General features: G+C 49.0%; 1 protein-coding gene across 3 annotated transcripts in view; it reads right to left on the bottom strand.

Moving 5' to 3' along the window:
- Window positions 1-2,871: 2,871 nt before the first annotated feature.
- Window positions 2,872-14,063, bottom strand: part of Mras (muscle RAS oncogene homolog) — a 50,576-nt gene continuing 39,384 nt past the window's right edge. For all 3 annotated transcript variants that reach the window (XM_060385448.1, XM_021636604.2, XM_021636603.2), the window contains exons 3-6: window positions 10,399-10,552; window positions 8,866-8,965; window positions 7,075-7,154; window positions 2,872-5,879 (exon numbers count right to left, since the gene is read on the bottom strand). In XM_060385448.1, coding sequence (XP_060241431.1) covers window positions 5,780-5,879; window positions 7,075-7,154; window positions 8,866-8,965; window positions 10,399-10,552 — 434 coding nt within the window. In that variant the 3' untranslated portion in view covers window positions 2,872-5,779. The remainder of the gene's footprint in view (window positions 5,880-7,074; window positions 7,155-8,865; window positions 8,966-10,398; window positions 10,553-14,063) is intronic.

The raw sequence follows: 14,063 nt of genomic DNA, 5'->3' as shown, positions 1-14,063 counted from the left end.
CAGGCGTAGGGCGGGGCAAGTTAATGGCCCGCTGAGGCTGAGGCTGATGCTCTAAGGGACACGCTTATCCCAGGACCTGACCTCTGTTTGTCATCCCAGGCATAGGTCCTGGAGCTGAGCAGAAAGATGGGTGGGAGTGAGAGTGGTCAGCTGTGCCCTGTCCTACCCTTTTTTTTTTTATTTTATTTTATTTTACTTTACTTTACTTTATTTTATTTTATTTTTGAGATAAGGTCTTACTCTGTAGCCCTTGCTAGCCCGGAACTCACTATACAGACCAGGCTGACCTCCAGACTCCAAACTCCAGACAGGTAGACTGCATGCTAGCCACGCACCATCATAGCCAGCAATTTCTTCCATTTTATGATAAACCCAAGAGTTAAAACAAAACAGAACAAAACAAAACACAAAATCAAAACATGGGGAGCCCATTAGTCCTTTGTGCAAAATCTTTCTATAATCAACAGTTACATGGGATGCCTATAGGCGACATGGTGTTGCTGGGCAGATTTTTTTTTTTTCCCGAGACAGGGGTTTACTCTGTGTAGCCTTGGCTGTCTTGGACTCGCTTTGTAGTCCAGGCTGGCCTTGAACTCACAGCAATCCGCCTGCCACGTGTGCCACGGTGCCTGGCTGGTGGGCAGATTCTTAACAGCTATTTGCAGCTGAGCCTTGCTCTAATGCCATGATTCCTTAGTACAGTTGATCTTATCATAGTGAGCCCCAACCATAAAATTACTTTGTTGCTACTTCATAACTGTAATTTTGCTGTTACTATTAATTGTAATACCAATATCTGTCTTTTATGTTGCTCTTTGGTGACCCCCGTGAAAGAGTCGTTTGACCCCCAAAAAGGGGTCAAGACTAATGGGTTGAGAACTGATGCAGGTTGAATGGATGTGGTGGGGTTTGGTCCAGAGGCAGCAAACCTGGGCTGAATGCTGCACACACATCACTGAGATCTTGCTGAAAACGAAGATTTTGGATTCGGGATCTTGAGACAGGGCCCAGGCCATGTCAAAAGTTGTGGCGTGACGACAATGCTGGTGTCTGTGACCCTGGAGCCTTTTATCCACTGCCTCTCCCGCAGAAATCAAAGTGGACTCTTCAAAGAGTCCTACTAGAGACGGAAGGAGGCTCTGTTGGCCGTTGGCAAGGTGTTTGCTGTGTGCGCATGAAGAGTGGAATGCCAGCACCCGTGAAAAGCTGGGTGAGGGGCTCACAGATGTCATCCCAGCACTGGTTGGGACAGCCAGATCCTAGAGCTTTTTGGCCAACCAGCCTAGCACAGTTGGAGGAGTTGCAGGTTCAGTGACAGACCTTGTCTCAAAACAAACAAACTGGAGAGCAATTGAGGAAGACACCTGATGTTGACCTTCAAAAGCACACGCACACATGAGCAGGTGCACCAGCTTGTACATAGACCGTACAGAGAGAGTGAAAGAGAGGGAGGGAGGGAGGGAGGGAGGGAGGGAGGGAGGGAGGGAGGGAGGGAGGGAGGGAGAGGGAGAGTGATTTCGTGCTTTTATAGATTAGACTCAGGAGGGAAGTCTTTAGTCTTTAATAGTGTGTAATTAGTGGATTCAATGTGTGAATGGCTTAGGACTTCCTGGGTTGGTAAAGAATCACGAGGCTGGAAATCCTCTTGGTGCTTACTTCCCCTGGATTCAACGAGTCAGTGGACAACCTCCTGGGTTTTGATGTTCTCTGTGACTTTGCTGTGGGGCTCAGAACTCAGTCAGTGTCTGACATCAAGTTTAGTTGGCTGATCTTCTCTTCTGGCTAATGGCCATCTACTCATTCATTACTTGTGTGTAATGACATGGACCACCTTGCCATGCTTGTAAAATGAGATGGGAAAGCTACAGGGTGAAATGTAGCTGTACTTTTTTAAAAAACTCTTTTACTTACGGTTTCTTATATCTTTTTCTCCGTACTCCACCCCAATCCCTTCTAACACCCCAACACTAGGTAGGAGAGAGAAAGGGTTAGTGGGAGAAGGGGCATAGTTCTCTTAGCTGCTTCCTGCTGGTTAGGGTCGTCGGGTTCCTTGGTGCCAGTCCAATCCTCATTTCAGGAGATCTCCAACTCCTTGTCTCACAGCAGCAACCAGGAGCATCAAGGGGGAAGCAGGAACAGCCTTGTTCTTTCTCCAATTACCTCACTCTCGGAGCTCTGGCATTTATTCTCTCTCCAGAATCCTCAGATTTAAACTGTCTGCAGCTGGCAAAGAGCTCCTCTCAGAGCCCACATGAGGCAAATAGTCAGTTGCTGTGGACCATTGCAATCAGTCCCACACCCCACACCTGGGACCAAAACAAAAACACGTTTATAGCCACAACAGTGGAGGGTGGGATAGACAGAGGTGGAGACATAAATTCACTTTAAATTTCTTCAGAACGTCTTTGCTGTCTGTGTTAGCATGAACTGTGGGAAGACTAGAGCAAAACATGAACAACTGCAGCATCAGCCCCAGTGTCAGCGGGGGAAGTGGGGGAAAGGGTAGACTCTAGATATGTTCTTGCGGGGAGAGATCAACAGTCTTTGCTTACAGGACACATGGATGAAGGGCAAATCCAAGAGTCTGGATTTAAAAGCTACAAGCAAAGAGCTGGGTGAAACAGGCATGAGGGGAGACCAGGAGTTCAGTTTTGAATACAGGAAAACAGTCTCCCATAAAAGACAGAGGGGCAAGTGGTGTGCAGCTGTGGAAGTGAGCTCCTGCAGGAGGTGCCTTCATGGCCACCAGTAACCCTACTTTAGGCCTCCTTACTTTAGGTTTGGCTAAGCCCAAGGCTGCGTTCAGGGAGAGGAGTATGTTTGGGTAAAAGAACTAAGAACTAGCAGTATTTTGAGTAAGAGAAAATAAGACAGCGTTTCTCTGTTTCTTTATTAATAAGTAGAGATACACAAAGACTTGATAAAAAGTTACATAAAAGGCTCAAGCATCATCAAGGTATCCAGGCATCACTCTCGTTTCACGACAATGGCCACCTGCTAATACTGTCACTCAAAGGGCTCAGTGTTTCAAGTATCTGGCGTTCCCCGTAACCCCAACCCAATGTGGGGTCTCCAACCGGGTGGGCCGCTGAAAGAAGGGACCCCTCTGTGCCTCTGGACTTTATGTGGTGGGTCTGAGGGGCTTCGGGGGTTAGAGCTGGCATGGGTTAGTGGGTCATCTCTCCTGGCAGGCAAGACAGGCCACAGAAGCCCAATCGGGTACTCCCTACAGCGAGGGCCACGGGGAGGTGGGAAACTCCTAAGGGAAATGTCCAGGTGTCCCCTGTGTGGCAAAGTGCTTGTGGGGAGGGAGGAGACATAGCTTAGCCCTATTTAGGGGGAGAAGGTATGGCGGGGGGAGAAAAAAGAGCCTATAAGGAGGTGTCAGAGTAGTGGGAGAAAATCAGAGCACACAGGTGAGTGGATTCCAGGGAGGGTGTGTACATCAGGGGATGTTACGGGACACAGGTTTATGAAAAACTAGAGGGGACCTCAGGATGTCAACTCAGCTGTAGACCTGGGGAGTCCCCAGTCATTTAGTGTTATGGCCAACCAGGTTTCCCCTACTGCCCCTGTCAGCTGGTGACGGAGACGTGCTGAGCATACTTTATGGGCCTCACTGAAGAGTCTCTGTCCAAGGGCTCATTTCTAATTCTGGGGTGTTCCCTACCCGAGTCACTTCTGGGGGAAATGTAACTCAGGGAGGTGAAAGCTTACAGGAGCCCTGAATCAGACGCTGCAGAAGGCCAGGTGTCAGCCAGTCTGTCTGTCTGCATGGGGAGTCAGTTTAGGAGGTGGGCAGTTAGAATGGCCAACCTTCGGGGCTTCAGTCTAGGCAACCGCCCTTCTTCCTGGGAGAGGCCCCGCCCAGCACAGTGGAGGTACAGCTCCAGAGGCAGGGGTGTGCTGGTGGCGGTGGTAGGAAATGGGCCTCTCTGGCAGTGGCTGCTGCCCTGATTTGTAGGGCCTTCCGTCTCAGCACCCTGAGAGAGCATCCCGACCTAGCTTCTGTCCGTCCCCTCTCTCCAGGCGGCAGCTGCTATGGAGCCTAAGGCTGGAGAAAACCTGGTCCTTTTAGTGTTGAAAATATTCATGAGTATTACAGGATCTGGGAAAATGGTGAGGTACCTCATCTGGAATGTTCTCTGGTATCCTTTTTAGGAACAGGAAAAAAAAAAGTGGGGCAAGGGTGGCAGTTTGACAAGTAGGAAGTCTGATCTCTGGCTGGCAAAAGCGTCGATCCTTTTCTTCTGCAGCAGAATGGCCCCTTGGATCAGGCCTTCTGTGCGGACGAACCCTGGGTGTGAACGACTTAGGACTTTCTGGGTTGGTAAAGAATCGTGAGGCTGGAAATCCACTTGGTGCTCGCTTCCCTTGGGATTTCTTTCCGTGAGTTTCTTTCTGCAGATCAGCCCAGCCACCTGGTGGGAATCCTGTTTTGCGAGGTGAGCTAGCAAATGAGCTCACCAACTATGCTGCCTCCTTTTCTGACCCTCTCACAAGGTACCCTGTGGCTGCTGTCCCTCCACATAGTAGATCCTAGCTGGAAAAAAAAAATCTTTACCCCACCAGCAGCACCAGAGAGGGAGGGGTGCCTCATGTCCAGAGGTGTCCCTGCTGAAGTGAGTGTGTGTACCATGTCATCAGCTCAACTTTCCTTTCCCCTTTGAGCTAAGACAGGAGAGGGCAATGAAAGTTTGCACCAAAAGGCAACCATAGTGCCGATGGCAGAGGGGCTTTGCTCATTGGCTGGGCGTACAAAGGTAATAGTCAGCTGACTCAGACGGAAATGGCTTCAGGTCCTGATGCTTCGATGATGATAGTACCAAGTGCTTTCAGTTCAGAGCTTTCTGGATGGTGTGACGTTTGCCCGTTTGTGTCAGAGGCACCGCAACACACGGGATGCGAGCAAGCAAGAAGGCACACATCTGAGCCGCTCGGGGCCCTGACCACATCCGAACACAGAATTCACCCACTGCCTCAAATGCAAAAGAGCACTTTCTCGAAGCCAGTCAGCATGCCTCACACTCTCAGGATAAGGAAATCCCTCTAGGGGTGAAGGGGTCCCTCACATCAGTGGCAGTGGGGGTAGGGATTTTATTCTCTAATCTCTGTGTTTTTTCCAAGCCCTCTAGGTGAAGCCATCTCCCTCTCTTCCAGCCTCTGGGGTCTGTTTGCTTCTGGGCTTGACTCCTCTGCAGGCTTCTGATATGGGCTCCCCTAACTTCGGTTTCAGTCTTTCATCCTCCGTGGAGTTTGGCACTGCTAGGAACACTCAGTTAACGACACAACAGCACTGTTCCAGACATGGATCGGAGGTCTGCCAGACACTTGGGGCTTTGCCAGGCAGTGGACACAGACCTCTTTAATAAAATAATCATTACTCAAATAATTTAAAAATCTACAAAAGACATGAGAGCTCAGACGCTGGGGGACAGTATCGGGGAGGAAGCTTGTTCATGGCTTGTCTGGTACATGGTATGTGGATAAGCACTTCCACGGCAAACCAGCCCTATGTAGTTAGAAGAAACAACACACCGGCCAAGAGACTGGGAACTGGGCTCAATCAACACACGAAGGGCTTGGAAGCTGTTGCTTGTCTCCTGGGAGAGGCGGCAAAGCCAGACCCTGGCTGCTCCTGCTCTTCTTCCCTTGTTCCCTTCCTGTGCCCAGCCCAGAGCTGAGGGCTGTGGTTAGAAATGGTTCTCAGTGCAGTTAGGCAGTGGGGTGGTCCCAGGGGCTGGCAGTTCACGGTCGCTCTGCCCAGGGCTCCAGGCTGTCACAAGATCACACACTGCAGTTTGTGAGTGCCAGTGGCCCTGTCTCCTCGCCATTTTGTTTTCTTTTTCTTCTTCTGGTTTTTCTCTGGAATCTGTTGCCTGTTGAACAACGAAGAGCAGAAAGATGTCAGAGCAAGCCTTTTTCTCCCTCCATCCTCTCTCTGTGACAGCCCCAGGGTGGAGGGACAGCTTGAAGGTGCTGCTGTCATGGCCACTCAAGGAGACCAGGCTATGTGGCATCTCTTAGTGCAAGAAGACTGAGAGGAAGAGAAGGAAAAATGAGAATCCCCTGACCGTGTAAACGAGTGACATCAAATGGTGACTAGAGCTATGTATATTGTAGACTTATTCGTATCATGTTTTATAATGGAATTAGAGTCTGTTGTGTTTTTTTTTCCCTTTCATATTTTAGATAACTGGCCACGTACAAAAGCCCTTCCATGTTTTCTGTTGGCATTGCCTTTCGTGCCACAGGCCCATAATCGATACATGGCAGCTTTAGGCGGTGAGCGCATCACTGGCAGCACACCCGACTGCCAGTACAAACCCAAATTGAGGGCTGCACGGAGGAAAAAGGATGAAGTCAGGCTGTGGAGTATGGGGGTGCATGCCAGGGTTGTGCACACGGCAGGGGACCAAGACACCATTCCAGGCAGAGGTCTGATTCACAGCTGGCCAACAGCCTCTGAGTCACCCGCACATGGTACTGAGAACAGGAGTCTATCTGTTGGGAACGTTAAAGGTTTAGAAAAGGGACTGGGTGGTAGCGGGTCACACAGCCAGGAGGCAGCTTCGGTCATCCAACCTGAGGTGAGTAAATTTTTAAGGGAATATTCGCTAGTCTGTTCTCAAGGATGCTCACACTTGAAGACCCATAGGCTGCCTCTGGAATTTGAGTCCAGGAACCATATGTGGCCATTCTAGGCACTGCCTCAGGGCCTGCACAGTCAGGGCAGCTGCACAAAGTGGGGCCTGCTCTTTTGCTGTTTTGAATTCATTGAAAGCTCTGGGTTTGAGGGATCAGGATGCCTGATCTCTGCAAAGTGCCTGTGGTCTCTACCTGGTTATATCTGGGGGTAGTGTAGAGGTGGGGTTAAAGGATTGAGGGAAAATGCAAAGATTTACAAGAAATGACACACTAGTCTTGGAACCTACGGCCCTGGCCCAGCACAGGGGCTGTCAGCACAGGCGTTGAGTTCCTCTTATATTCAGGTTGCAGTATGGCTCATTCATTTCCACCTTGGAGGCTGTTGCCAGGGAGGGGCAAAGCTGTCAGGGAGCGTACGATGCTTACCTAATTACTCTAACGAGGTCATGGAAGGCTTTGTCCACGTTGAGAGGTGGGTCCTTGGCACTGGTTTCTATATATGGGATCTGGAAGGCAAAGCTCATCTTGGTCAACCTGACAACAAAACCCATGAAGCTCTCTTCCACCTTTGAAATGTATACTCTAAGCCATCACACACCTTTAATCCCAGCAGTCTGGAGGCAGAGGCAGGCAGATCTCTGTGAGTTCCAGGCCAGCCTGGTCTACAGAGCTAGTTCCAGGACAGCTGGGGCTATCCAGAGAAACCCTGTCTTGAAAAAATGAAAACAACAAAACAAAACCATACACTCTAGAGGGTCTGTGGACCCAACAGAACCCTCACAAGGCACTAAAGCTTCTTGCTTCGTAAGGCTGGCGAGTTCCTCTAATGGCTTCTCTCCCTCTTGTTCTCTAGTCACAGAGATACTTAAGAACTCCCTAAAATAGAATCCAAATAGTCTTTTTATACTCAGGAGCAAACCGTTTTGCTTCCCACACTGAAGCATACCTTGTTCTACTTCATTCCTCCTTCAGGGGTGACCTCTGACCTTTTCCCTGGGCTCCTCCAGAGTAAACTCCAGTGGGGAAGGCTGAGGAGAGGTATGATGTGAGAAGAATTCTGGACCTGGGTCACTCTGGCCTTTTACCCCAGCTCTCTAACCCAGCCCTAATCTTGTTTGCTCTGTGTCTATAAGCCCGAGAGCTCAGCCATATTTACCCAAGGATGCTGCTGAGATAGTCTCTCCGCTGATAGGAAGCAGCATGTGGGAGCTGGGGCTGACAGGAGCCCCGGGTCCATGGCTGCCCAAAGCTTGGATGGGCAGAGTGGAACAAAGGCTCTGGGAGGGCAAGGTACAATTCCAGGTCTTATGATAGGTACACCAGAAAACCAGGGAGTTCTCATCCCACAAGGCTTGAGAGTTCAGGAAAACATGCCCTGACCTCCTAGGTTAGAGGTTAGACCGAAGGACTTTGCAACTTCTTGTGCCTTTTTAAAAATTTTTCCTGAGTTAGTGCTCTTTGTTCTAATACATTTAAAGTACAGTGAATAAAATAAATCGTTTGTTCGTTAAATGGATGGGGAGGGAGGGAGGCAGAGCAAGCTGCAGAGTTAGAGCAGTTAGTGGGAAGTTTTGCCCAGGACACACAGGGGTGTGTCCATAAGTGGGCTCAGATGTTCCTGTGCTGCCCTGGCTTCAAGCAGAGGTATTATTGGAGCACAAACACACACAAAGGGCCCAGCTTAGGCCTTTGACGTTTTTATTTGAGCCTCTGATAATGCTGAAAAAAAACAGTACCCTCCACAGCAAGATGGCTGCTTGGTGTTCCTGTCTCCCTATTCCTGCTTTGGCTGAATTAACCCTCTGAGGTAAGGGCTCCTACAGTGCTGGGCATCGGGCGGGCTCAGCGAACAGAGCTGATGGCAGTGGTTCAGTGTTACCAGGTGCCAGGCGGTAGAGCCACCACTCCTCACAGCCCAGTGTGGATATACGATGCCCCGGGCAGAGCAGCCCTCAGCCAGGAAGGAGCACGCTGAATACCACAGGCCACCTGCAGGCAGCTGTCCACACGCCAGAGCCTCTTAGGGCTTCAGAGGCTGCTTTCTCGGGCCTGCGGCTTGTTTCAAATAAGATCACTTCACACTCACCCAGTGACCTCTCTGTGGAGCCCAGTTGCTCCGTAGGAGGCCTTAGTCTCATTTCCAAAGACCAGCATTGCGTAAGAAATAGCATACGGACTTACACACACACACACACACACACACACACGAATACCTACATTGTGTTTGGTCGCCATTTCTTTCCCTTGCTCCCGGGTGATTTTCCTCAGGTGCATCAAATCCACCTTGTTGGCCACGAGGATCATTGGGAAGGACTCCCTGGAAACAGGAGAACGGGAGCCACGTGAGGTTTATTCTGTACCATCACCTCAAGGCGATGTTGGGCCAGGCCACCCCCAAAGCAGTTTTCCAGTGGGCCTCCTCTTTTCCGGAGGAGATAAGGGCTTGGGCAGAGGGAGTCTGGGGTCCGTTGCCAGGCTAGCCTTGAGGCTGGCCTGAGGCTGTTGGTGTGGGGCCTAGCTCCCCAGACACAGTTTTCAGTTCTTGGGTGCTCTGACATAGAAACCACGCAGGGTTTCCAAGTCCTCTCAGCCAGGACTCGTGAAGAGCACCAGGGACAGAGGCCGGCACGCAGCTGTCACTGCACAAACCCTGCAGCAAACGACACTGGATCCCAGAAGAGGAAGTGTGGGCATCGTACCGACATGGAAACCGGACAAAACATCAGCCCATGGCATTTTGGGGCAACACTGGTCAGATTAAAAACCCTGTGTTTTCATATTAAAAAAAAAAAGTACAATTTGAAACACACAAAAATATGCTACTTTTTATTTCTTTGATTAGCAAGTAAATTAAGGTTTTTCCCCTCACTGGACCACTTAGGGTTTCTCTTTTAATCAATCACAGCTTGCTCTGGGTGACTTGTGTGTCCCTGTCAGGTAAAGTTACAAGCCCCTTTTCCTGTGGAACAGTAATGGGCTGGGTTTCTCCATCTTTACTGGGATTTAATCTGAGCTTGCTATTTTCCTTCATTTAATTTTTCTTTCGCACTGCTTCTTTGACGGCGGCATTAGATGGGCTTAAAACAGACGCTAGGTGATTTAATTATTGTTAAAGAATGTGAAGGAAAAGAAAAGCCTTTCATCAGAGACTTGTAAATCTCCTAGTCCGATGCAATTTAATCAATTCTGGCGTGTCCTGGAGAGGAAATTCCCTTTTTTTTTTTCTTTGCACATAATGCAATTTGGTTAAATTGGAGTTGGAAAACAAAGATGTTAGCATTGATTCCTTGGTTGAGAGATAGTTTATGAAAATATGAGGGGGTGCGGCTTGGGAGCAGCTTAGGAACCAAGGAAAGAGCCAGGAGAGACGTAAGAGCAGGGGTTCTCAACCCTGCTAATGCCAACCCTTTAGTACAGCGCCCCACGCTGTGGTGACCCCCAACCACACATTTAATTTTGTTGCTACTTCGGAATTTTGCTACTGTTACGAATCATCATGTAAATATCTGATGAGCGACCCTCCCCAAGGGGGTCACGACCACCAGGCTGAGAACTGCCTTAGAGGAAATAGCAGAGAAATCTGTAGGGGGCAGGGAGAGGAAAGGAGAGGAAGAGAAGAGGAGGAGGGAGGTAGGAGGAGGAGGGAACCCTGTGCCTCCATAAGCCAGGGAGAAGAGAAGGGAGCGCGCACACACATACATACATACACACACACACACACACCCGCCACACCGTGTCTGCTGTCCTCACCTGTCCTTGACGCGCAGAATGAGCTGGTGGAAGCGATCCACGTGCTCGAAGCTGGCCTTGTCCGTGACCGAGTAGACGATGAGAAAGCCGTCCCCCGTGCGCATGTACTGTTCCCGCATCGCACTGAACTCCTCCTGTCCAGCTGTGTCCAGAACTGGAGAGGAATGAGGTCACTCGGGGGCAGCCCTCCATCCCATTGGGCCCGCTCCCAGGCTCCTGCTGCGCTCAGCCCCAGTAGTTCTCACAAGAGGATTTCCAGCCACCGCAGAGGCTGCTTCCCTGTAAGGCATCTCCTGGTTCCTGTCAACCTCCGTGCTCCCCGGACCTCGATTCTATGGCTGAAGAACCAGCCTAGAGAATCCAGAGATCAACTCCACAAGTCCCTCTGGGGAACCCCACAGCTGGGCTCGGATTCCTAGTTTAGCCCTTACAAACCGGGGTTCTCTGGGGCATGTCTGACCCTCTGTGCCCCCTGTTTCCTCCTTCACATATATGGAGACAGGGCCTCCACCGGGAAGCTCTCAGGTACGGAGAGCTCCAAAGAAACCGGTTGAGTCAGGAGGGCCTCTGTAAGGCCTGTGTGGACAGACACCTTCATGCAGGCCTTGGGGAAGGAGTAGACTTCAAAAGTCAGGCCCACATCCTGGGTGGAAATGGCAGGAAGGGACATCTGGGACAGGAATCAGGTGGGGAGGGCCACTGCAGCTCCCAGCCACCCTCACCACTCCCACTGCACGGACCCCTGATGCTCACTCTTCCTCTTTTTGACGTACAGTGTCCCGTCTAGTTGAGACCCAACCCCCGAAAGTACCCACGCTGTGTCTGAATAATTTAAGGAATGTGAGGCTGTTCATTTAAGAAATATCTGAGGGCCTGCTCTGTGCCAGGCTGGCTGTAGGCCCTTTGGTTACAGGGTGAAAGAGGCCAAAACTCCAGCAGTCAGGCAGGTAAATGGTTGAATGGTTGACATAACTCTACAGAGTATGAGGGTCACTCTAATGAGGTGAAATGTGGCTGCAGGCTTTGTTGTCATTCTGGATAGGTCAGGAAGCTACCTCTCAGAAGGTGACCTTTGAGCAATGACTAAAGGCAGGAGGGATCAGAGCCACATGACCTGGGGAGCAACATTCCAAAAGAGGGAATACTCCCAAAACTCATAGATAGAGGTATGTCCAATGTGTGATGCTGGGGAGGGGGGCAGGTCATAAGTGTCTGTTGCCCTCTGCCCTTCCTCTTCCTGGGCATGGTGAGGCCCAGTGCAGAATGTGGGCAAAGAATGATACAGTCCAGAGGACACCGGGCCAAAGCTAGAGCGTCAAATGCTAGGGCATCAGGGGGCAAGCTGCCAACAGAAGCAGGGAACCAGTTAGGATGTTCTAGGATAATCCAGGCGAGACATGATGGACAGTCGCTAGACCATGCTGGGAAGAGAAGGGACCAGATGCTGAACACTTTCCAAGACACAGCTGCACTGAAGATGCTCTCTGACTGTGCAACTGAGGTGAAGAACACAAGGAGGGAGACAGAGCCCATGGGGTTCAGTGTCTCACACAAGCTGCCGAGCCTGGCTGACCACATGCAACACCTCAGGTCAGATCCTGAGGAGAAAAGAGGCGAGAGATTCTCATGTAGCAAGGAAAGCCGCAGAAATAGGAATCTGGGAACTCCCAGATTCTAAGGCAAACGGATTACTCCAGCTCTGACTTTTTTCCTAAATGAACCCTACTCTAAGCTGCAATGAACCAAACTGATGAAAGTGGTCTGACGGCTTATGTGCATAGGAAAGGATGAATGTGAGATCAGAAATCATGATTCTAATACTGGAGTTAATGTATTCACAGACGTTGAAGGTGTATATTATATATGTAAAAAAAACCCCTAGAGATCATTTGAAAGAAAGTGCAATATGAACCTGGAAATAAGAGACTCCTCTGAAGCTACAACACACATGTAGTCCCAACATTTGGGAAGTGGATGCAGAAGGAACAGAGTTCAAGGTCACTCATGGCTACATAGGGAGTTCAAGGCAAGCCTGCGCTATAAGAGGTTCTATCTTCAAATCAACAATAAGTACACAAAAACCCTCTGGAAAGGAAAACGTTCATATCTGACCCTGCAGGAATATTCCCAATGCTTTCTAAAATAACTCTTGGTGAATATGTCATCAAAGGGAAAACGAAATCCACACAAGAGAAAGATGAGTGGCATTACGAATGGTGTTAGGCAAAGGAAAGAGCCGACATCTGAATGAAGACAAAAACTGTTGCTCAATTAGAAGACTGTGGGAGCCAGGCTTGGTAGTCCAGTCTGTCCTCTTTGCTAATTACGAGGCCAAGGAGGGAGAATGAGACACTTAAGTTGAGCCCAGGCAACTCGACAGGGCCCTGCCTCAAAATAAAGAGGTAAAAGGGACAGGGGCTGGAATATAGCTCAGTGTTAGAGCATTTGCCTGGCATGTGTGATGTCCTAGGTTCAAATCATAGCAGCACAAATACAGAGCCTGAGAATGCCTGGTAATTTAGAACTAAAAACTATGACAGCTCATGAGTTAGAGATGGGCCCAGGAGACAGTAACAGGTTACAGGTTGAACAGACCTAATCAGCAAGTCCAACATCTGAAGGGCTCTGAAATGTGCAATGTTTTATTTCCAAATATAAAATGTGTAAAATCTGAAACGATTCTGGTATTAAAGAAAAAAAAAAGCTTGTTGAGAAGAGGAGGAAAACACTAGTTTAATTTTTAAATAATTTTTATTTTTAGTTACATGTGTATGTGTTTATGTGTGTTGGTCTGGACACACGAGTACACTGCCCATATGAGTAGGCATCAGATGCTCTGGGTCTGAAGTTACAGGCTGTGAGCTCCCCAACATGAGTGTTGGGGCCCCAACTCGGTTCCTCTGCAAGAACAGTACATTCCCTTAACCTCTGAGCCATCTCCCCAGCCTCAGTAACTCTGGTGTTAATGTGATGTCCTTATTCTGGTAATGGTTAAAGGATATTTAACCTCATCTGAAGTCCTCACTCTGTTTAGGAAGAGGCTCCAGATCCTGATTATATCCTGATACCGACAGAAAAATACAAGTAGGAACACTCATGTCTATCCTATAACTTTCTGAAGAACAGAAATAAAACCTCAAACTTCTTAGAGGAGATAAAGAGAGAACAAAGCATAGAGGACAAATGCAATAAGGCAAAAACAATCCTAATTTAAAAATAGCTATGAAACAAGATGGCGGAAGTATTGAATTTATCAAAATTTCAATGACATTCTTCACAGAATGAGGAAAAAAAACACTTTAAAATTCACATAGGAGACAGTTCTCAGAAGTGGATACAGAGCTGGGCTGGGCATAGTGGCACATGCCTTTAATCCCAGCCCTCAGGAGGCAGAAGCAGGCGGATCTCTGAGTTCAAGGCCAGCCTGGTCTACAAAGTGAGTTCCAGGACAACCATAGCTACACAGAGAAACCCTGTCTCAAAAAAAAAAAAAAAAAAAAAAAAAAGTAGTTGCAGAAAGTATATGTTATCTTTAACAATGAGAGAAGTGTAAATCAGGAGTTTACTGATATTCTATCTCACCCCAGTCAGAAGGGCTGTCAGCAAGCAAAAGGCCACAGACACTGGCAAAGATGCAGGTAACAGGAACTGTATACACTGATGGA

This window comes from Meriones unguiculatus, chromosome 6 (genome assembly GCF_030254825.1).
Source record: "Meriones unguiculatus strain TT.TT164.6M chromosome 6, Bangor_MerUng_6.1, whole genome shotgun sequence".
Classification (NCBI taxonomy): domain Eukaryota; kingdom Metazoa; phylum Chordata; class Mammalia; order Rodentia; family Muridae; genus Meriones; species Meriones unguiculatus.
This window is presented reverse-complemented; position numbering and strand designations above follow the sequence as displayed.